Genomic DNA, 24,414 nt, shown 5'->3' with positions numbered 1-24,414 from the left:
AGAAGAAAAGTGTCTTAGAAGTGCTGTTTTCTGAATAAATGTTAAAAGTGTGGAGCTGCCTATTTAAAACTCCAGCATGTGTCCACAGGCATTTTTATGGATTTATGACTTCAATTTACATTTTCTCTGACATACAGCCAGGTAAGATAAAGGTTCATGGAAAATCCTTCCAGTTGTCTGGAAAAATCTGGGAGTTTCCCAACACAGAGCTCTACAAAAATTTTTACAAGAATAATTAGCCAAAATCAAAAGATTACCACAGGAGCATCTTTTATACAGCAAAAGCATTATCTAGGCATTTTTTAAATGTACATTTTTAAAACTGGGAGAGATCTATCAATGGACAAAAGAAAAAGAAAGGCCACATGTTGAGTCCATGCTTGATAGTCTGTACAATTTATTGTGAAGTACCACTTGTACTAGGACTGCCACAGAGCTGCTGGTTTGAAAGGTTAATGACTGCAGCAATCACAATTTCAATTTACAAGAAATGGGATGACAGGAAGCCAAATACAAATTGGAAATGTCCCACTGTGATGGCAGCTGAGCAACAATTCATCAACAGCAGCACAGGAACATTGTAAAGCCAGAATGCTGGGGACAATCTTTTCAGCCTGAGATGGGCTTAGGCCTTATATTAAGACCCTTTTTCAAGGACAGTATTGAAACTTAAAAATGGCTAAATTACATCATGTAGACATAAGGTCGCCCTTGATAATTTTTCATATTAGTTATTAGGTCATTTGAAGGTGCTTATCCCACCACCTTATGTTTTCTTTAGTGTATACCCCCTTTCATTTCAAATGTTGACTTTGAGTTCTACCAAAACAGCCATGGTTCCAAAGGCATTTCAACCATCTTTGAGCATTCCCTGCAATTATACTCAACCTCTTGCTTACTCAGAGCATCAGCTCCACTACAATGTGATCTGAGACTTTCTAAAGCTTTCAGGTGTTTACATACACACAAAGATGCTTTGTGAGACCCTGTGCTCCTCCTGCCTGGATTGTGCATGTAATTTGTGTACAGTGGAAAATCAAACTGATGATAACAAATCCAACTTTGTAATCATCAACACTACAGAAATGCAGGTGTATTTTCCTGCTTTCTCATCTGAAGTCAGTCAGAGCTACAAGTAAGCAATTTGAAGTCAGAAATAACAAATAACTGGAGGCGAGCTGTAAAAAGTTCTGTTCATCCCTATCTCAGAACAGATACTCTAAAACTCGACAGAATTCAGGGAAATAAGCAGGCTGGAGTGAGATTCTATAGACAAAAGCTTTTAAATTAGTACAATTGTGCCTGTAGGATGCTGCTAATTTCATCTAACGGCCACAACATCAGCAGAACTACAGTAACTTAAGTTCATGCTTTAATTTATCTTGCTTTATATAATTACATTATCAAAGAGATAGTAAGACAGGCAAATTTCAGCAAAAAGCATAAAGCACAGAGATTTTGATGACATCATGTTAAATATGTGTGCCTGTGTGTTTCATTAAATCATAAATCAGTAGTTTTCTTCTTAGTGGAATGATTTAACAGAATATCACAGAATCAGAGAATAGCTGGGGTTGGGAGGAATCTCTGGAGATATCTGGCTGCACACCCCTGCACATGCAGCCCCACCTGGAGAGGATCCCCAGGACCAAGTCCAGAGAACTCACTTTTGGATATCTTCAACCAGGAAGATTACACAAACCCAGTGGGCAATCTGTGCTGGTGGTCAGTCACCCACACAGTAAAAAAGTGTTTCCTGATGTACAGAGGGAACATCCTGTGTTTCACTGTGCCTACTGCCAGTGTCCAGCTGGGTGGCACCCAGGAGATGTTGGTACCCCAAGCAGATGCATGAAGCACACAGGTGTGAAAATTTTGGCAGGATAGCACTAAGCTGGATCACAGTGTGAGAAGGCAGGTGGCCTGTGGCAGGCAGAAGAGGATGATGGAGCACTGTAAGGGGGAGACAGTCCAAGCACAGACCATGGGAGACATTGCAATGGCTCTGTGGATCACCAAAGCCACTCAGGATATATTCAACAAAAGATATATTCAATATGTGAGAGGAAAGCTGAACCAATCAGCATAGACAAGGTGCTCATAGACCTCAGGTAGACCTGTCCTACCAATTCTCTGAAGTGATTAGAGAACTGTGATCTAGCACCCTATATTGCAGTAGAAACTGCTAGTATGAGAAATAAAACAAACTCTCACTCAACAAAAAGATTAAAATCATCCATTTCTGAAATCTAATGCTTGGGCTAAAGAATACTACTTTAGACTGATTTATCTTTGTAAGAGTCGACAGCCTTGGGCATGTTTTACAGCAGTTTAGATTGTAATTGATAATTTTGCAACAATATCATACACAAAAACACTGAAGTTCATGCCCATTACCTTAATCTAGTCAAATACATGCATGTCTTGCATTATCATGTACTGATAAGGAAATTAAACACATGGTTAAAGATGTATTACCATGTCTCACCATCGACATTCCTTTGATGTAAGTAGAACTTACATCTCAGAACAGAAAAGCATTGGAAGAGCTGGAATTCCTCTTTTCAGAAAATGCTAAAAAAGGTGTCAATTGAAACACCTCCTTATAACCTCTTCTCTTTATCCATACCTCATCTTATGCAAAGAAATATCAAAGTCCTTACTTTGTGAAACTCTAAAAATAATTATTCTTGGAGAAACAGAGAGAAGGCTTATTTTATCTACTGTACTTTGTACCTTTTTGCCTTAGATAATTAGGGACATTAGATCATGATTTGCAATGCCTGGAGAATATTGTCATTAGCAGAGGAATGTTCTCTGGAACCCTGAGGAAATGAAAAGCTTTTAAGAACAATCACTGTTAATCACTAACATGCCAACACTATATATACTTTCTGGAACTGATGATACAGACAGGACACACTAAGTGACTGTCTCACTTGCATTGTAAACTTTTGATAAAAATATGTATTTAAAACATCTCTTTGCATGTCTTGCTTTCTTTATAGAATGCAGGAGTTAAGAACTCAGCAAAATTTACACTTCTTGTACAAGATATTGAAGTTATCCTCTCTGATTCCATAATGGAGCTTCATTGTGTTTTTATTAATTCATCTGAGTAGTAAATGCCGTGGGCAAGAGTTCATCTCTTTTTACCCAAGAAGGGTGAAAGAAAAACTAAACTACAAGGTGATAAATGAAATTAAATTAATCTTTAGCTTCAGCTTAGCAGGAGACATCTGCACAGTTGCAATACTTACAGCTGAAATTATAAATTAACATTACACACTGATGATTAAAAATTTTATATTATTAATTTTTAATATAATATTTCTTTAACATTTTCTATCCAATGCTAACTGCATGCAATATTCAATGTTGATGAATGATGAGAGATAATAAAATAAATAGAGAAAAAGGCTATTTTTTAGGAAAACAGAGTTCAGTACTACTTACTAACATCTGTTTGACTCTCATTACTTTGCTGTACTAGCCATGCATTCCTCACAAGTCAAAGCCAAGCCCAGCACTACAGGCCAGCTGAAAAATGAGTCAGACTACATCCATGTACTGGGGTCCTCAGCTGGGATCCCTGCCAAATAAAACATTGGACCTGCCACTATACATTATCAGAAAAAAAAAAAAAAAAAAAAAATCACAATTACTCTTAATAAAGGGATCTAAAAAGTTTATAGATTTGTAGAACTAGTGAGAACCAGTAAGTAATCTACAGCTGTTCACCCAATAAAAAAAGTCATTTAGTGCAATTGAAGCCAATAACTTCCTGTGACAGCTCCTGTGAATACAAAAATCAGAATCTTTCTTCTTACTGACCAAATACTTCAGGACTCTTCCATTATTGCATCCTTAGACAAACAATCTCAACACAACTTTCAGTTTTTCTTTGAACAAAATCCTACTATACTAAGTTCTAATTATTCTCTCCTTGATGCTTTCTATTTTGTCTGCATCTTTTGTTCATGAAATAGTTTAATGATTTTAGACCAATTGTTTCTGAGTGATTGTTTCCTCATCTGATCAGACATGCACTATTCAGCTACTGAGTCTCATGAGTTGCATTGCTAGTCACTCTAACAGCTGAGATTGCAGTGGCATATCCCATAAACATATTGCAAACTCAAAAAGGAAGTGCTTACATTCTTGAAACCTCTATATAAGATCTGCAGTTCCTTCTTTGTGAATTTACTCTGTGCTTCCAGCAGTTCAAGAGCTTCAGGTCTATGTCGTACTGTGGCCATTTCCATTTCATCTTCTACAGTGTCTGCAGAATACAAGAGACAGAGAAGGAAAGCTCAGTAAGAAATGCAAGAGGTAAAAATAATTAACCCTTTCAAAAAGACAGAGAAGAAAAAAGGAACGGGGAAAGGGGAAAAGGGAAAAAAGGGAAAAGGGAAAAAGGGAAAAAGAGAAAAGGGAAAAAGGGAAAAGGGAAAAGGAAAGAATGTTAATCTCTCAGACTTGTTTTTGCAGCTTGAATGACATCATAAATGATGAATCCATTCTGAACCCATAGGAAAAGGGTGTATATCATCTGCTTCTGTGGCTGCAAAGAATAGTGATCAGCAGTGATGATCCAGTAGTCTGCATATTATCTCATGAGTAGTAATAGCAATATACTGGAAAGCCAACATCCTGCAAGAGCATGCATGATACATTCAGTATGATTTTTATGTTTATAGAACCCTTTGACAAAAGGAAACAATTTTATAAAACTTTAGTGACTCCAAAAAGCTGAAAAATTTCCTTCAGTTAAGGGATGTGAATTCACTTTATCAGACTGGGATTTTTATTGTGAAGTTGTCCTTTGGAAAGCATATGAAATTGATGTTGCACATCCAGCAGCAGATCTTACTTTGAGTGTCTTACAGCTGATCCTTTAGGAGAAATGTCATTGAGGGTGAGCAGCCTAAGTGGGGAACATGATGGCTTTAGTGACCTCTTAGGTAAGTAAGAATGTGGATGTACACATTCAAGGCTTACAGTTGAGTGTAGCCCTAAAACAATGAGAATTAGCAATGTTTTTTTTTTCCTAGGTAGAGTTTTAAATGTGAAAGTTAATAAAACAGCTAAAGGAACTTACAATAGGGTGTCAGGCACTTGTGATCAAAAATACGAATGTGTGTGTCCATTTCTAAGCACTGCCAGCATTAAACATAACTTATGTGGTACTCCAGACTGATTTAATGAAATCACTGCCTTATTTTGATTTAAGAGTTACACAAAATGTAGAAATATAACAATACAACATGCCTAATTGTCACTTCTACAATGCCAAAGGTACATATTTTATTTCATTTATTGCATCTGGGTCTCTTCATTCTTAGAATAAAGTTTTATTTGTTTCAATATTCATAAGCACACAGTATTAGAAGACTCAATTAAAGTAGTATTATGCCTACAGTTTCATATATTTTTGTTCTGCTGTAATGCAGTAATAATAGCTTTCAGCTGCTTGGGAGAAATTTGGCATCAGAAGATACAGTTCAGCTAAACAAAAATTAAACAACTTTTAAAGAGATATTTAATAATATATAAACTATTTGGAAAAATCTTCACAAAATTTAGGGTTTGTCCTTTCTCCTGTGAACAATATGTTGCTTTTAGCACTCATCTCAGGAAGATGAACTCAGTGTGATCCAGATGAATATTTTTTTTTGTTAACTTCAACTCAACACTAGGTACTTAGACTAAATTGGCAAAAAATCAACCTGAGAATAAATATTGTTGAAAGCTCACTTGTTTTTTATATTCAAATGGTTACATGGAATTTAAATGGGCTTTGATTTTAGACAGAAAAAGACTTAACTTGAAATAAGTTCTCTAAGCACCCATTTCTAAAACATCTGGCTACCTAGAGAGACATCTACAAGATTTTCTGGAAGCTAAATGAAAGCACATAATAAATGTGAGGCTAGAGATAAAGGCCAGACAATGTGCTGAGCACAATATTTGGTATATCCTTAGTAGTAAACATTTTTATTGTGTTTAAATGATTCAGTGAGAATGTAGAAGACTGCAAGAGGCTGATGATGTTCAAGAAAAGGTTCAGTATAACATTCTTCCCACTCAAATACAGAAATAATAAAAATCTAAGATCATCATAATCTTCCTTAAAATGCACCAACTGTAGTGACTAAAATGCTATAGCATTCATGAGTCATTTAAAGGTTTTAAATTTTTTTCTTCACACTTATAGCTACCAGGCTGGGAAAAAAAATCTGTATTTCAAAATATGCAGGAAAATGTGTGAAAATCTATTTTTACTATTTCTATTTTTATCTGTTTCTAAACAATAATGATTTCTATGGCAGTAGTTATTTTAGTTCTTTTGGTTTCTTTAGCCTAGATAAGTTAGGAGTACCTTTTTTCACAGAAATGAAATTTCATGTCAACTAAAAACTAGAAACAAGTTCAAAATCCCCTGCTAATATACTAGTGATCTCATTAATTAGTAGATTTCTTATAGCTAAATAGTAAAAATATTTTTAATGTAAATGTCATAGGAGATATGCTTTGAACCTTTCATTATTCATTAAAGAACAAAATGGTAAAAACATTGCAAAAAGCAAATGTAATCTTTAAATAATTCATATCAGTAAAAATTGTGCACATGCATTTCCCTGCACAAACTCCACATTATAGCCTCCTTAACTATTTAAAAACTATTTTGCATGTTTTTCTTTTTCAAAACCATTGAGTGTAGCCCTACCCTAGTGTACTAGCACATGCACATATCTAGGGAATGATGGTTTTAAGTTTAGACTTACTAGACTAAAGCACACAAATAAGTGTTTTTTTACATCCTTTTTTATATAGAAATGCTAAAATGCATTCAATACAAATGCTGAAACAAGATTTTACATTTTTAGATAACCTTTGTAAGCACATATTGATAGAAGTGCAGAAGTGCAAATTCAAGCTATGTATATTTCAATAAATTGCTTAAAAAATATTTCTCTGATAATTTCTAAGGAACACACATCATGTAATTGTTATTGCAAGTGGTGCTGTTTTCATGCCTAGCACACTAGGAAACATACATCATTTTGCTTCTTTCATGCTAGCAGAAATGAAATAGCAAATGATATTAAAAAGGAATAATAACAATGTATACCTACAGTGATATTCTTATTCAACATTTTCACCTGATAGAACATTCTTACTTAATATAACACTTCATTATTGAGGAGATTACAGAGAAAATTATTTAATGCACCTTTTGTACTGCTTGGGTCTCAAATAGGAAATATTTAATACTCATTTTAGTTCAACTTCTCTTCTGGTTTATAGAATACTTTCAGTAAGGAAAATATAAGTTTGACATGGTCAAGGTTTCTGGGACTGACTCTAAATATATTTAGTTACCTATGCAGATGAAGAGTTTACATAGAAATGTGCAAGGAATAAGGATGTGTCACTCTCCCAGCAACTTCACACAAACAGATCAAACTTTCTATTAATTCTGTTCTATTTCCTTATCTATTCCATGCCCATCCCTGGTGGTGTTCAGGTTGGACTTTGAGCAACCTGGTCTTGTGCAGGAGGACTGGCCTACATGATTCTAAAGGTCTCCCAAATCAAGCAAATCTGTGATTCTCTGATTCCTTTTATTGTCTAGGGCTGTACTGCTCAGGTCATGCAGCTGAAATTAACTTATCCTGAAGGAGTTACTGACAAGTGCCACAACAGTAACTGCAGTTTTAAAGCTACCTTATTTTCAATTAAAACATATCAGCTGAAGACCCCATGAAAAAAAAAAAAAAAATCAGTGTACATTCAGAAATTTAGCCCTTTTCATCTCAAATACTTTAAAGAAAAGCAAGTACCAGAGTTTTCTCTACTGAGGAGGATATGAAAGACAGTGAAGAGGGATAGCAAAAAGAAACCCTGGATCTATACCTCTGAAATCTTGACATTTAGGAGGAGCCTGTATTTCTAGTCAAGTAGCCTTTGGCTGTCCTGGATTCACTAGACATGAAGAACTGCTCCTGCAGGCTTTTTTAACCTGACATTGATTGATACACTTTATCAGAAGAGTATACAGGAAACACATGGACCATTCAGCTTCTGGTTTTAGGTGCTCATATTAGTGCCTAGAATTAAGTCAAATTAATCTAGATTTAGTTGGATGCAGAGAGATATTTTAAAATCTGCCATAGGAGAGAATTTATATAGGAAGACATTATAGTGTTATCACTATAATTAATCTCTACCTATGAATATATATGTATTTATGTATTGATCTCTCTCTCACTCCCTCTGCCCCTTTATATTTATCTGATACCTACCCTGGAGAGATTTTATTTCCTTACAGCATATTAAGATGTTCAGTATAATATCAGTGTGTTTTTCCTGTATATTCACATCCACATACTTTCTTTTCAATCTCATTATTATTTTTCTCTCAGACACCAACTTTAAGTCCTGTTCCCTAAATAGTCTGAAGTTATATATTCAAAATTTGCAGCATCAATTTTTTCCTCCCAGACCAGTTATGAAGGTGCCCTCTGTGTATTGGATAGAATCACACACAGACATTTGCATAAAAATGCAAAAAAGTTTCTATTTTCCAAATACATGGAGAGCAGGCATTAAATTTAACCAGGGAATCACTTGTCAACTAACTTGCAGATGATAAGTGCCAGCCCAGCATCTCCTGAGAGGCAGACTGTGGCACTGGAATCTTGCCATCCTGCTCTTTGCACAGACAAATCTGTTCATCACTAGATTTCAAACCTCGAGAAACCATATGATTACTTCAGCAGATATCTTGCCTCTCAAATGAGCAGTTAATGCAAGTATAACTTTTGATGCATGCAAACCTAAAAAAAATCAAATAAAAAAAAAAATCAAATGAAAAAAATGAAAAATAAAACTTGCTTTGAGTAACAGGAGATGTCGTTTTGGCAGCCGAGCAGGGCAAGAGCTTCATAAGTCGCTCTTTAATGCTGCGTTTGGTACTGTTCTGAGCGTAGAGGAAACCTAAAAAATACAGTATCAGGACTGTTAACACAGGCTTGAGAACAATTCTGTACATGCTGCAGAGTTCATCATTAGAGCAGAATCCTGATGGGAAAAGGCCAAATAGATTGCAGCCATCATGAATCGCAAAGGGCAACCAGAATTTTTGAACAGGACAACAAAATTGTTTTGTCTTTGTATCTTTCCAGCATCTTTCCAATAAAGGGGATTTGTTTGTCTGTGTGCACCTCTTGTAATATTCTTATGACCCACCTTAAATCATCTACAGAGAAGTGTCCGATTATTTATTTGAAACAACAATAAAGGTAAAAGAAGGTTTGTAAAAATTTTCATGTTAAGATATTCTAAAGACTTTCAAGTCTATTTCATTTTGAATTTTAAGACGGAAAACAAAACCAAACCGAAATGAAATCTCAAAGATGTCTTTTGTTGTCCTTTCTGGCAGACTTCTAATTCCATGGCTGAGCTTTCCCATATAATGAATTCAGCAACTGTGATAACCAATCTGGTACTTTTGCCTTTTCTGAGTGTTGAAATATCAACCATGATGTGTAATCAGTCTCCCTTTAATATTTGGCACTCCACATATATAAAATATAAATATTATTTATACTCTCATTTAAAAAACTAGTTTGGCTGAATAGTTAATGTTCATGTACTACAGATCAGGTGAACAGCATCACCTTTATTTACTGTGATGGAAATCTTTGAAGTATCTTCCTGTGAGGTCTAACCAACCATCTTATGCAAAATAGGTGATATGAGCAAGCATTGCCTGGGTGGATATTTGCTGCAAATGGCAGAATTAACACCTGATTAGTTAGCTTAGTACCTGATTGATGTTCCTGAGAGAGGCAGAGCTGGCTGGGACATTATGCAACTCATGCAATTTTCATCTGGACTGCTTGGAAACACAAACACTGCTCTATCATGGCTCTTGCCACAACAGTGAGAGTGCAAAACAGATGGGCAAGAGATGAAAGACACAACTGACAGGTCCTGTGCTAAGGGCACAGGCACCAGGATAATCTTTAGTTATCCCTCTGCTGCAATTGCACTGAATCCTCATGTTCCCAAGCCATCTCAAGTATGTGCTTGTATTTGGGAACAGCAAGCAAGAAGCTTTAAGGATATTAAACTTTGTAAATAAAAGGGGGAAAATATCAGTTTGTATATGAAAAAACACTGAAGGAAATGAAAAATAAATGAGGAAAACCAGGGATGATTCAGCCACAGCCTGAAAAAAATCAACAAACTTCCAGCAGACAAATTCTGCCTCTGAGAGAGCAGCAGCTCTGGTGAATACACAAAACAACCCACTTTCAGCACAAGGTCAGATGGACCTAAATGACTATCTCAGGAAATGTTTAAAGCTTTTAATACAAATAATAAAAATGAATACACTTTTAGGCTGTAGCACCTGAGCATCAGCTCAACTCAGAAACATAGTGTAGATAAATGCATAAAATAAAATGCAGTCTGGGATCTGATGAGATCTCAAACTTCCTATTCTTAGTTTGAGCACCAAACCTGAGCCTTTAAATGGGTAGCTTGCTGTCTCAGCTGGCAATGTCTGCAGTATCACACTATGCCTGTACTGTACATTCCTGTGCATGAAAGATTTTTTTTTATCTGAAAGATGTTTTTCTTTATTAGGAATTCTTCTGTCATAGACATGATGCAGAAATATCTAAAACTATCTTATTTGTTTGAATAAAGATTTGCAAAAGTTTACTATACATGTATTACTTATATAATTCCATAGGTCCACAACTATGTAATTACTGATGATGTATACAATGCTTTAAAAAACCTAAAGGGATGTATTATTTCTAAATGGCTTGAAGCTAAAAGCCTTGAGCAAATAGACAATTTTGCTACTTTTAGGCTCACACAAAAGGTCATTGAATCCAATGCAAACCACATGGGCTTTGCAGTAATATAATTAATTTCAAAACCAAAATAATATATATGGGAGAAAGTAATATCAGAGTAGTGAGTAACTGAGAAGAACAGTATAGATCTGTGTTCACTTCTGGCAGCTAATTTAAAATTTTGACACTATGGTCAGGGCAGAGGTGAGGGGATTGGTTTATCTTCTCACAGTATGAGAAAACAGCATGGAAGCTTTTCATTCCCAGTGGCTGCAGTTAGCTTATTCTGCAGCCACTGCTCTGATGATCTCCAGAGCAGTACTGCAACTTTCAATGTGATTTTTCATGTGCTAAAAGAAAAAATAAAAAATACTTAATTCAGAGAAAACATGCTGCACACTAGGCCTGTGCTGGGTCAAAACACTAAAGGTGATAATGAAGATGAAATATTGTAATAATTTCTGTGGATTCTGTACCTATTTGCCCAGTTTGAAACAGGTTAAGGAAAAATCTTAACCTCTAATGTGACCATTAAGAAGTTAATTAATCTAATAGATTAAAATTATTTACACAGTAGGAAACTCTTATTACAGTCTTTAAAGTGGCTGGTCATGAAAAGAAGAGCTAGAAATCATCAACTCACTGATAATGATGGACTGATGCTATTTCCTTCAAACTTCTAGAATAGAATAATAGTAATTCTTAACCTGAAAACAGATATTCAGGAGAAGATGAATTTTTCAGATTCTTTTTGGTTTGGTTTTTTTTTTTTTTTTGTTTTTTTTTTTTTTTTTTTTTGTTTTTTTTTTTTTTCCAATAATATGCTGACTAGAATATCATAGCTCCTATCCCTAACCCAGTAAGGCACAAACTCCTCTGGGCTAGATGTGAAGGTTCTTCAAATTAAGGTTAGTTCACTGCTGCTGCTTGCTCGTGGATTTAATAATCTGTTTCCCTGCAATGAAAATTAAACTGTGAGACACATTTTTCCCCAGAACTCACTGTGGGAGTGCCCTAGAACTCATATCTGTATGACACCACGTGGAATTGTGGGCAATTGTCCCCAGAGACACTTACATTCCACAAACAATTCTGTAACTGGAGCACAGCTCATGTGTTCTCATACCTTGGTACCCCAGTACTGCTGTTGTGCACAGGCATGGGGCACACGACATCCTGTGGGAGTGTTTGTTATTCAGCATGATTTATACCTGTAATGGCAACTGGAAAATTCACCAATGGCCTAAACCTCCTGGGTAGAGATACTTAAACTGGAGAGCTGTAACTTATTAATCAGGGTTTAATATCAAGAGTAGAAGATGTATATATTGCCAGTGTAATTTTTTCCAAACTGCTAGTTTTAAAAATTGTACTTGACCAAAAGCATCCAGGTCATTGTCATGAGTGTGACCTAGTCACTTCTTAATCACACTGCTGGTTATAAAAATATACAAAAACATATGAATTTTTAATAAGCTAAAAGTTATAAGTGATTAATAAATGACTGTGTATTTCTAATCATATACATCTACACTAAGTCTATCTTAACTCAATGTATTTATTTTTTTTCAGATATATGATCCCAGCTTTAGAAAGACAGTACATCTTACGTACTGCCCTGTTGTTACAGAGACAGGTCAGACTACTCAGAGAAGACCATCTAGAAAGGAGTTTTCAGAGGCAAAATATCTCTCTTTCTAAGTGTGATGGTGTCTGAAAATTCTTTGTAGTCAGCATGAAAGCAAGGGCAGGTAGGCCACTTTTTGCTGGAGTAGCAGATAAATCAGAATGTCTATCTTAACACCCACTAAGTGCACAAGACAGACCTTGATGCTGCTGCCCTTGCCCCCAAAGTCATGCTCACCTTTCCTGCTTTCATCAAATGCTCTCTGTTCAAAGCAGTACCCACCTGCCTCATTACTCCCTTTTTGTAATGGGATTTAGGTGATAAATACACACAGAAGACATAGTAATCTGAGTCCCTAAAAACTTTTGGGGCTGGTAATCATCCTATTGAGGAGGAAGTTTTTCGCTCAAAAACACAAAACAATTTTTCCAACAATTTCCTCCTTCACTGTTAGCAAAGGACAGAAGCAGCATGTACACTACCCTTTTCCCCTCCCCACTCTTTTTTCTCTTCATGCTTTTTTATTTCTGTTAATTTTTTCCTTCTCAAAGTCCCCCTCCTATATTTGGCAAAGTCAGCAGATTAGCTCCCACAGTTTAAGTCTAACTCTGCTTTTTGGTCAGCAGCATTTACAATCCACTGGCCACCTCCAATGCCTTAACAGCACAGCTAAGCTCCCAGTAGTGCTGGAACTTTGATTTTGTTCACCTGCAGAATTTTATGTCTTCACATAAAAAATGTGAAAAATTTGTCTGTTACATTAGTTCTGAATGTGTTTTTGGAAGAGATTTGGCATAAGACCTGAAATTCAGGATGGACATATCATTTTTCTAAATACAAAATTTTGAGACAAAAGTGACAAAGACTCTGAAAACTGAAAGGGAAAGGCATTAAGTGGTTTCTTGACATGATGATTTACACTCAATTTCAGCTGTATGATGGAATTTCTCTCAGGGCCTTAAGGGATGTCAGACCCACTAAACTGCTAATGGTTCATCACAGATGGAGAGGCAGGGGAGACAAAATGAAGTGCAGGTTTCATATTCACAGTTCAGGACTTGTGGAAGAGAGACAAATCAGGGTACATGTGCCTTCTGTAGTAAACTGGGAATAGAATGAAATTAAGTACAACATAAATATTTATAAGTCTCAGCCTCAGTTCTTTGGAAGCACCTGCTGAGGAGCTGTGTGAGTTGTCAGTAGGCTTCTTGCCAGATCATCAGCATTTTTTGCCAGGCCAGGAAAACATTCCTGACAATCTCATTTGTCTGTACACATGCATTTTATTGATTCTTCCTCTACTGACCCTGGTTTTCATAGCAATACATCCCTATCAACTTCATGGTTGATACAAAAACCCTATAGATGACATCAGATCATCCATGAAGGTACTGAGTTAAAAACTGGATGGCAGCATTTTAGAGAATACCTTGGCACTCAATTTAAAAGTCAGATTTCTCTCCTTCACTTTAAATTCTCTTGTCTCCCAATGGCTGATGCAGATTAGGAACTGGCAGTTATACCTCTCTACTAATAAATTAGAGATCAGAGACAATTGGGAAGTCTGGGGGCCACAGGATTTGGTTGAAAATGAAGGGCAAAGAACCAGCGATCTTGTCAAAACCAGGAACTACAGCTTGGCATTTGTGAGATTATCAAAGGAAAAAGGATGAAAGAAGAGAGGATTAAGTAGTATCTCTGGAGAGAAGAAATAGAGTAGATAAAAGTGATAAAGCAGAGAAATGGCCATACTTTTCTCCTGACAGTCTTCATTACATTTCCCAGCTGCAGCTTTATCATTCAGACCATGCCTTTCCACGACATCTGAAAAACTGCTTACATTATGAACAGTTTCTATACAAATGTTCAATGCAAACATTATCTAAAACTGTTGCAAACATCTCCAGGTGCATAAACACTGAAAAATTGCAGAGAGTTTCTTCAGTGCAATACTTGAAAGTGTACAAGTATGTCAAGATGACTTAATTCATTTAATACCACTTGACACATTTACACAGACACTCTTAAGTGTGTGTAAAACTCAGCTGGTCCCCTATGACAGGAAACACAGCTATACCAGACCACTTGTTTTCTTTAGAAGAATCTCACTTGAAGTGGAGTATGTGAGCATATGAAAAATGCACAATGAATCAGATTTACTGCTATGCTGAACTATGCAGCTTCCTTCCTTTTTCCCTCCCCCCTTTTTGTTGTTTACTAGAAGTTGTAAACTATCTGTAATGTGTAAAAATGTTCACAGAATAACTTACATCAACAGAAAGTTACTTATCTTGTGGGGATCTATAAAGAAGACAGATTAGGAAGAGGTTTTTAAGATAGATGAGAGATCATTCTCTCTGGCTATGTCTCTTCACGAGCAATTTGGTGCACAGAAATAGCAAGTGATGCTGAGTAAGTGGAGATCTTGCAGATGGCTTATGGATATAAAGAGTGAAGAAGTGGAACTTGAGTAGCAGTGAATGGGCCCTAGCACTGGGCAGACACTTCTGGACACCTCCATGGTGGTGTCCTGGTCAGTGAAGGGCCTGAAGGGCTGGCACCAGAGATGGCACAGTGGGGCAGTGGAAGGCCCTCCAAGCATTTAGCAGGTCACAGACTCCTAAAGAAAAGCTATAAAAGTGACTGAATTTCTACCAATTACTAAATTGAGTTTATCTGGTTTAGTGGAGATTCATTGAGTTTTGCAGTGGAGGAAAACTGATTGATGCTTCAAATGATCAGTTCCAACCTGGAGGCTAAAAACCAATGGCACACAGTGACTGTGCTGTGAAATATGAAAGCAAAAAAAGGAAAAACACCATTATAAGAATGCTAGAAAAAGCAAATGAAAACAAACAAACAAAAAATTAGTCTACCAAAAATGAGTGAGAGAAATCAAATATGAGATGAGCTGGAATAAGAGAGTTCTATTGAGAAAGGAAAGACAGAAAAAAAAGAGCAAAAAATGTTTAAGAGGAGCGAATAATTTGAATGAAAAAGTAAGGAAATTTGAATGAAAAAGAAAGAGACCTTTCAAATATTCATTATCTCTAAATTTAACTTCTTACCTAAACTGCTGAAGCTGTCTGTGAACGTGTACAATGCTGGACTCAGACATTTACTTTTGCCAGCAGCTGGAGTCAGACCAGGAGTGTAGGTGTCCTGGTCTGTGGTGTCACCCTCTGGCTGGAGCCAGTGGGGTCTCTGTGCCCCTCAGTGGAGTGGGTGGGAGTCCCATGTCCTGAAGAACACCCACAGCAGGCTCCAGTGTGAGAGAGGCTGCAGTGGGAGCCCAGGTCACAGCCCATGGGTCTGGTACCACCTGCAGGGGGAGAAGCCTCTGTGTCTCCTCCAAATCACAGCTGTGGAGGATGTTACAACATCCCTTAACAAGCACACCAGGGTTTTGTGGAGAGAAGTCTTTTCATACTCATTAGGAAACTTAAAGACCAGAGAGAGATACTTTTAATGAATAATTTGAGGAATATACCTTTATAGTGTTCTTACTATTATCTAATTAAGCTGAGTGGAAATAATTAACCTGCAGTGCTCCAGGCAATCATTGTAATGTGCTTTTTAAATGTTTTTTTAGGAATTTAGAGAGAACTGCCACAAAATGGTGAAATTAAACCAGCACACACTTTTCAGCTCTGCTGAACTAGTCAGTGAGTCAGCTACAACCTAGGTCAGTCAGGAATAGGTCATTTCCAAGCCTGCTGTCCAAGTCAACACCAAAATTTCCCCATAATTCTGTAGGATTTTTCTGGAGCTTAAATTTCATATTCCAAACTTAAATTTTTTTCTGCAAATTTTTGTGTTTTGGCTAAGGCTCAATTTTGATTTGGGCTCATGGTGACATCACATCTTTCTGGCTTACTAAGAGTTCTCAGTTGCTAAACTGCCAGTCTTAAAGTGCTTCACTTTCCACTGATAATCTGTATCCTGCTTTCAAAAAATTACATTTTTGACTAAGACAGAAGAGGGGCAGAAAAAAATAATGATACTTTTTACTTCTGTAAAAAAATCTAAAGAAACCAAAAATTTTGCTATTCATTAAGTGCTTCATGAAAAATACTATAAAGAAGAAATAGATGAAATTGGTATCACTCCTTCCTCTTCATCAAACAGCCTTAAAAACAAGTGTAACATTATGTTTACATTTACATTTCCTTTGTACAGCAAATAAATTATTTGATGTAGTTAGATGCAGTACACCCTACTAAAAAATGTAAGCAAGATGTTTTACTTCAGAATTGTTCTAGTTTCCTTAAGAATGATGCAGCTACTTGTGTGGTTTTTACAACTGTGTGTACAGCTCCATCTTGAAAAGCACTTCTAGGCACACAACAGATGACAGTCTAAGTTGGTTAGAGCAGGTGCTAATGGTGCTAATAACACCAATCTTGTGGGTTCTTTGAAACTGTAATTAAAAACACCTGGCATGTGAGCATGATGGATTTTAATAAAACAGATCTGCAATCAGACTGGCTAGAAGTGACACATATATTCTTGTCAATCCCATCCCATAAGAACCATTTGCTACAAAATGCAGAACTTCTACTCAATCTTCTCATCCATCTTGACTACAGCTGCATTCAGAGACTATAATACATATAATTAATCTCAGGCTGAAGAATTAATGGTCTGGATAGCAGTGATCATATACTGTAATTTTTTCACTAGAGTTCTAAAAGTATTAATTAAAGAAACCTCTTTGAAGAAACATAATCTCTTAAGTGGTGAGTATAAGAACTTAACTGACAGCAATTCCATGTGCAGTTTAAAGTTTCATAAGAATCAGGAGTCATGTGTTTGCTAATATATTATACATTATGATGCATTTGCACCACTTTGAAATAATGTTTAAATAAGCTTAAAAAAACACATAATTTCCTCCTCTTAGGAAAAATAAGTCTGTTATTCAATGGCAGGCTCAACTGAATCCCTGGCTGAGGGTCTCTAACTTGTGCCCTTTTTCTTTACATTGCTTCCCATCTGACTGCTTAAGAACAGCACTTTCCTTTGCACACTGCTTTTATTTCCTAATGCAGCTGAAAGCACATCTCTGAAATTAGTTCCTTCTAAATGCCTGGAGTAGTGATGTATTTGGGTGGGATTGAGAACAAATGCTTAACCTGGGCAGGTGTGAGCCTCCCCTGCTGTCAAGTTCACATGACACTGACATGATTCTCTTTTCTACATCACAGAGCTGGAGAGAAGGTGTAAAGTTATTGAAAGATGACAATAAAATGTTCTCCTGCTAATCCTTGGAAAAGAAAGAGGTTGAGGTATTCTGAGATACTTTGAGATTAGAAATTGCATTTATTGTCCTTTTCATTCAAGAATGTTTTGAAAGGCATCTATTCTATTTCAGCTGAATGATACCATGTATAACAAAACCATGAAATTATTAACTAGCAACAGCCTGAAAAATGTTAGATGATTATACACTGTCATAACAATGAGATTTATCTAATGTGATATAAATACACCCCCAAAAAAATCCAAAACTCTATTTTTGTTAGTTTTTCTTTGAATTACAATGCTTCCAAGGCTTGTTAATTCACAGAACATTATGAGGGCAATTGGAGAAAAGGCCTTTGGATTCCACCAGCCAAAAATCTTAATAAAATTAGTTCCTTGAACAGGGAGATGTGAAATCTTGCTTAAAAAGGAACTTTGAACCTTTACAAAAAACATTAGGAAAAAGTTTTCAACTGAAACTTTCCATCCCAAATTGCAAAGGACATAAAGAAGGAATAACACTGAAAGATAAAAGAAACATCACATACCAAACAAGAGTTTAAATGTTTAGGTTTTGGACAGCTTTTTAAAGGTGCTCTTCCCTATGAACCAACAATTGCATGCTCTGGCACACACACCAACACTGACTGTAGCATGCTAATGCTGATACAAGTTTTCTCTGTAGCAACTGAGGACACAAGATAAAAGAAATACAGTGCTGCAACGTGGGGTTTGATTGCTTCCTCCTGACTTTGTAACTATTAAAACATGCAGTTTTCTGTGGCTGAAATGCTTTTAAGTTGGTAGTGCTCAATATCTTCTGTTTTGCCTGCAGCTTCAATTTCTCCATAAAACTTCATAATTTAGTTCTCACTCGTGTATTAATTACACTCCTAGTTCTAGTAATCCCCGCACTCTGTTCAAAATCTACTAGTAAGACAAAATTCCTGCCTTGATATAAATGTATCATTCTGACATGGGGTGAGTGCTTGCTGCTCTGTAACATGGATAGACATCCCTTCTAAACTTGTCTCTCCATATTGTTCCTCCAGTAGTAATACTCTTTTGTCATCTTGAGAAAACTCTCCACACTTTAAATATATAAAATTCATTTAGACTAGCTACCTTAATATAAAGTTGATATCTTCATTTGTTCTCCTAGTGATCTCAGCATTTCATCATCCAATTCTCTGAATTTCTAGCTAAGACTTTCAGACTTTCTATTAATATCTCTGCATGCACAAGGAAATGAAAACTGGACCATGTTCTTCTTTTTCCCAACCCTTTAAACTCTTCTATTTGTGCACTGAGCTACAACTAGATCAAATTTTCAGAGAAAAGTAAAGAACTGTGAATGACACGAATAAGGGCATTTAAGGCATGCATTGCTTTGTGTTTTACTTGTATTATATTTCTGCTTTTACCAATGACTCCTTATCTATCTACTCATCACTTAGGCCCTACTGTGTGTGGGAAGACAAAAACATTAATTGATATTCACACAAGAGTTACTGTAGTAAATACAAGCTGACTCTGATCCTTAGGCAATAATCTCATACAGGATGATTATAAATTACAATGATTTTCAGAAATTTGAAACAATAACTAGAAAGAGCAAAAGAAAGACTTGTGGCAGCTACTGAACAGGAAGTGCTTGATTTTAACTTCAGGCAAGAAAGCCTTTGCAGTGCTTTGTCATGAGCTGCATGAAGCAAATTCTCACATTGAGATGACAGAACTTTCAGCTGTGCAGGAACGGGTGCTGGGACCACAGACCTCATGGACCTAATTCTTGTGCTTTGAGTCAGTTATTTCCAAGCAAGCTGTACTTTGATGACCTTTGTGGATCCCTTCCAACCCAGGATATTTTATAATGCAGCTTGTTGAAGAGGATGCTATATCTCATTTTTCTCCTGCTTGCTTACAATCAGAAAGAAATATATCTGAATTTTGAACATGAGATATCCTGGTATAAGTCAGCAGTGACTTAAATGCAATACATAAAATCCCTACGCCTTTTTCATTCCCTATTCCTAAATGCTTTCCTAATTAGTGTCTAAAATTTTCAGCTAAACCAGTGAAACCATGTTTCATTGTGATAAATTTTTTTTGACCTGTGATACGAGTGACCAAAGGAACATCAATTTATGAGTCAATATATGTGGGAAAAAGAGTAAGTAGGAAAACCCCTGAGTGCTGCAGTGCTACCATACAGGAAACAAGGAGAGGGAAACTTCCAATAGAGAAATCACCTGCCCCAAAGGTCCTATCAGAAATAAAAAAAATTATTTGCAAAGTCCCTTTTCTGCAGGGCAAATCTGTTCAGTTCAGAGATCTCTCTCCAGAGACCCTGACAAACCACACTCTTGCCATATCAGGACAAACTCTCCTACTGGATACTGGTTTTTATCAGGCCTAAAAGCACAAAAATCCACTTGCCTTTTTTACAGAAGGCTCTGATAAGTGGTTGGGTTTTTTTAAGCTTTTTTTTTCCAAACGATTTCCAATCTTGACTGCAATTAAATAAAATATATTGGACGTTTTTATTATTATAGTTTGGCAATTGTCCTCAAGCTGCTCTCCTGTCTTCTGATAGCCCATCCACACATGGATATTGGCCATCTTGGGAATCTGGAAACTGTTGCCAGGAATAAACTGAAATTCCTTTTTAGTTTTTCAAGACTTCTTCAAATATTTTTTTTCCCAGTGGAACACAAAGAAGCTTGGTTTTAAAGAAATAATTTCAAATTATTTCTTCAGGATTCTTACAACATATCACTTCAGACTAACTGCCACAGTGAACTTTTATAAGTGTGAAATATGGAGACTTCCCAATAAGCCCCAGGCAACATAAATAAGGCAAAAACAATAAAGGAGAGAAACAACAACATTCACTATGGATTCTTACATATACATGAATAAACCCATGCAGCACAGCTGTCTAATGTCAGTGGCTAGAGACAGAAGCCTTCCTGTCTAAAATGTACCTACAAAATTTAATCATATTTGTGACTCAGTTTAAAATCAGGTGATCAGATAGAGCTATAACCATATTCATATATGGATAATTATATATATAGTTATATAAATTCTCAGAAAAAATACTTATGCCATACTGAGAAAAATCTGGAATGACTACATAGATTTTATTACTTTTTAAGTAATACACTAATTAAGACGTAATCAAATAAATATTTTAAGTATATGTGCAAATCTGTAGCAATTTCTTAAAAAGAACAAAATAGAAAGAATAATCTTACAGCCCTTGGCATACAATTTTCCAATTATGTTTGAATAAAGCTCTCAGTTTTTCTGATCAAAGGTAATTTCAACAGAAGAAATACTCAATTTCATATTATGCCCCTTAGATTTTCATGCAGTAAAAAGTACAGTACTTCTGAGAAGGTTCCTCAATGCCTAACAGCTAAGTGGTGAAAACCTGGGGAAGAAAGATACTGCAGCAGTTAGCTGTTCAATTTTCAGTCCTTTCTGCTTGTGGAATTTAACTTCAAGGAAAATCTGAATATAGAAGTTAGTTCATTGTTTTACACGGAATATAGTGTGATTTTAACTCAATGGGGAAAATTCTGAATTCTGTTGAACAGATTCCACATTCTAAAAGATTAATACACTATCAGAAGCCATTTGCTTTGGTCTTCTGTACTACCAGTCAGTCACCAAGTTATGGTTACTTAGTGTAGAGTGCAGAATACATGAATTCCTGTGGGAAAGTTCTGTAACTAGACAAACCTATAAGCACTTAACAATCCAAATACAAATCAGTAACAGAGAGTGTCTCAAGGTTTTCCACTCTGTGACCCACCCAATGCAGAAGCTGATAAAATAACAGACATTGTTGGTTTATTTAAATGAAGCAAAATAGATGAGAAGTGGATTTTAGAAATGAGCTAAAATAGGAAGCAGTGACTTGGCAAACCAGAGTACAGGAGGTGAGCTATGAATAGAGTAGATAATCTGTGAAAATTTACAGAGATAGCTTTGGAAGAGAAACACTAGAACCAGTATCAATTAGTAAAGACTGGGAAGTAGAATTAAAACAATAACAGAGTGGAAAATCATTTGCATAGAAAGTATCTTTCTATTTTTAGTCTTGAACACATATTAAAAAATGTATGTTTGTGAATTTTTAATACAGAGCACTATCAATACTTACAGGAAGACCAATAATTCTCACCTTATCTCACTTAATAGGAATTAAGAATAATGAAATAATGAATAATGAAAGCAATTTGGTGAAAGAAGCAGTAGGAAGGGAAGGACTCTTTTCTAATACTTTCTCAAAAGCCCATGTACATCCAATTAATCCAATTTTATTTACAGATGCTAAGAACTAATTAAACAGAATTCCTTCCCACCAATTTAGAATAATACTGAGCTAGAAATTATGGCACTTTTGCAAAAGTTTCTGCCTCTTTTGGCAACAGGCTTCAAGAGAACAGCTTTTCTAGTCTGGATTATCTATTTTTTAAAGAAAAGTAAAAAATACCCTCTTAAGTATTTATTTTGAAAAGAAAAAAATTATATTAGGTATTAAAAAAATTGTAACAACCACAAAAACACGAGCTGTTATTTTCTAAAAAAATGCCTAATTCACCTGCTTTCAAAGGTCTGCTAGGAGATAAAGAACAAAATGTTGTTTGCCTATAGAATTAGGACACTGGGGACACAGAAAAAGAAATATATTTATTTAAAAAGGAACATTAATAATTTCAGATATTATTTCTGATTAAGTATGATTAAGTATTTAATGATAATTTTTTTATTTACATGCACATTTTCTTATTAAGAACTCAAATCTCTCTACTGGGTTTGATGTCCTCAGAAATGAGAAAAAAAACCCCTGACAAAAACAGTAATAAAAACCACAGAATAAACATACTGAAAGAGAAAAAAAAAAAATTTAACAAAACAAGCTGATCTTTCTATATATAAGTGGGATTTTTAAACTGTTAAAGGTAGCCTATTAAATGTAGACTGTTACTCCAGGAATGTTTGCATAAAAGCCTGAGTAGGATGGAAATCTCTCAGAAAATGCCTGTTTGGGTGACCTGTGTCACAAAGATTTATTAGCCAGCTCAGAAAAGTAGAGCAGCACTCTCACTCTCCACTTTCAGATCACTTAGGCTTGGGGAAAAGAGATTTGGGGGAATTGTCACTCTGGACAGTCAAACAGATTGGAGTGGCTGCACTCCACTAGGCAGTGACACAGAGGCTTGTACCATTCTGTCTGCAATTACCTGCAAAGAAAATCTCTGCTCTGAAACTTCAGGAAATTACTGAGGTTCAGGAAGAAGGCCATCAGGAAGATTCTTCTTTGAGCTCCCTTCTCCTAATAAAAGTGCTTGGACTGACTGAGAAAAAAAGATAGCTAATTAACCATCAGCAATCTTTTTGGTGGCTGTTTGGAATAAATGATTAATGATGGCTATATTAGTGCCAGCTAATTAAGCTTTTAAAAAAATCTGTAGCTGTTTAATATTGCTTTTTTTTTTTTAGCAATTTAACAACTTTTTCAGCGTCATTACTATTTATAATTAACCATTTTTAGAAGACCTTTAGACTCTTTAATAATGTTTTTGCAATCTATAGAACATTTATTATTGCTATCTAAATAAAAAAAACTTTAAAAAAGAAGGAACAGGACAAAGAACATTGAGAAAGCAACCTGATGACCCATTGCTCAGCATCTCAGAATCAATAAGCAATTTACCACAGCACTCTGTTACAGTATAGCTCATGTTTTCTTGAGATCAAACCTGGCTATTTTTCAGGGTGCAATATACTGCAAATTAGCACCTACCATTTTCTCCCTCCTTGAGTAGCCAGTGACACAACCATTACAGCAGTTAATTTGGAAATAAAACCTCATTACCCAACATGTGTATGTATCTTTAGACATATGAACAAAATATTATTGAAAATGTTTCTATTAGTGTGGTTTATTTTTGACACTGAACTAACAGATGTGAGAGGACAATAACCCCCCCAGAGTGAGAGATGTCTGTAGGAAAGCAGTGGGTGACAATCTCTCCTGCAGCCAGAAGTGACTGAGCCTTTAGGGTGCTGCTGGTATCAGGGTTGATTACAGGTTCTTGTGTCATACAGGAGCACTGTCTGATAAACCTAAAATATATATGTGCTAATTTATTTACTGAAAGAGTTGTCAAATACTAAGGCCATCAAGGAAGTGGTGGAGTTGCCACCCCTGGAGGGATTTAGGACACAGAGGGACACAGTTTAGTGCTGGGCTTGGCAGTGCTGGTTGGACTCAATGTTCTTGGAGGAGTTCTATGCTTTGATTAGCAGATACAAAATACTTGCACTGAAATAAACAAGTGTTTATATTTATATACAGAAAATTCATTTCTAATTGCTCCCCAGCACTGAGTCAACTATTTTTTGAAACCACCCTGTTCAGAAGAATTTTTGGCTTTCAATTATTACTGCAGGGCAGCTATATCAAAGAAAAAAAAGCTTGTTTTTAAATGAAAGCTTTTTTTGCTGGTGTATTTCTAAGTTGCAATACTATTTTTCTATGTGTGATTTTTTAAATACATGTATATTCTTTAATCTGGTGAACTAATCAATACAGACTTTGCAAAAGGATTATTGATAAACATTTCTTATACAAATTCGTGTAACTAA

General features: G+C 35.8%; 1 protein-coding gene across 8 annotated transcripts in view; it reads right to left on the bottom strand.

The window, feature by feature from the left end:
• Positions 1-24,414, bottom strand: part of KCNIP4 (potassium voltage-gated channel interacting protein 4) — a 373,098-nt gene that overhangs the window by 30,631 nt on the left and 318,053 nt on the right. For 6 of the 8 annotated variants that reach the window (XM_056490439.1, XM_056490434.1, XM_056490435.1 and 3 more), the window contains one exon: positions 4,158-4,282. In XM_056490439.1, coding sequence (XP_056346414.1) covers positions 4,158-4,282 — 125 coding nt within the window. Of the gene's footprint in view, positions 1-4,157; positions 4,283-8,901; positions 9,004-24,414 lie in introns of all 8 variants that reach the window. The other 2 variants (XM_056490433.1, XM_056490440.1) reach the window with 1 other exon arrangement.

The sequence above is a fragment of the Oenanthe melanoleuca genome, chromosome 4 (genome assembly GCF_029582105.1).
Source record: "Oenanthe melanoleuca isolate GR-GAL-2019-014 chromosome 4, OMel1.0, whole genome shotgun sequence".
Lineage (NCBI taxonomy): Eukaryota > Metazoa > Chordata > Aves > Passeriformes > Muscicapidae > Oenanthe > Oenanthe melanoleuca.
This window is presented reverse-complemented; position numbering and strand designations above follow the sequence as displayed.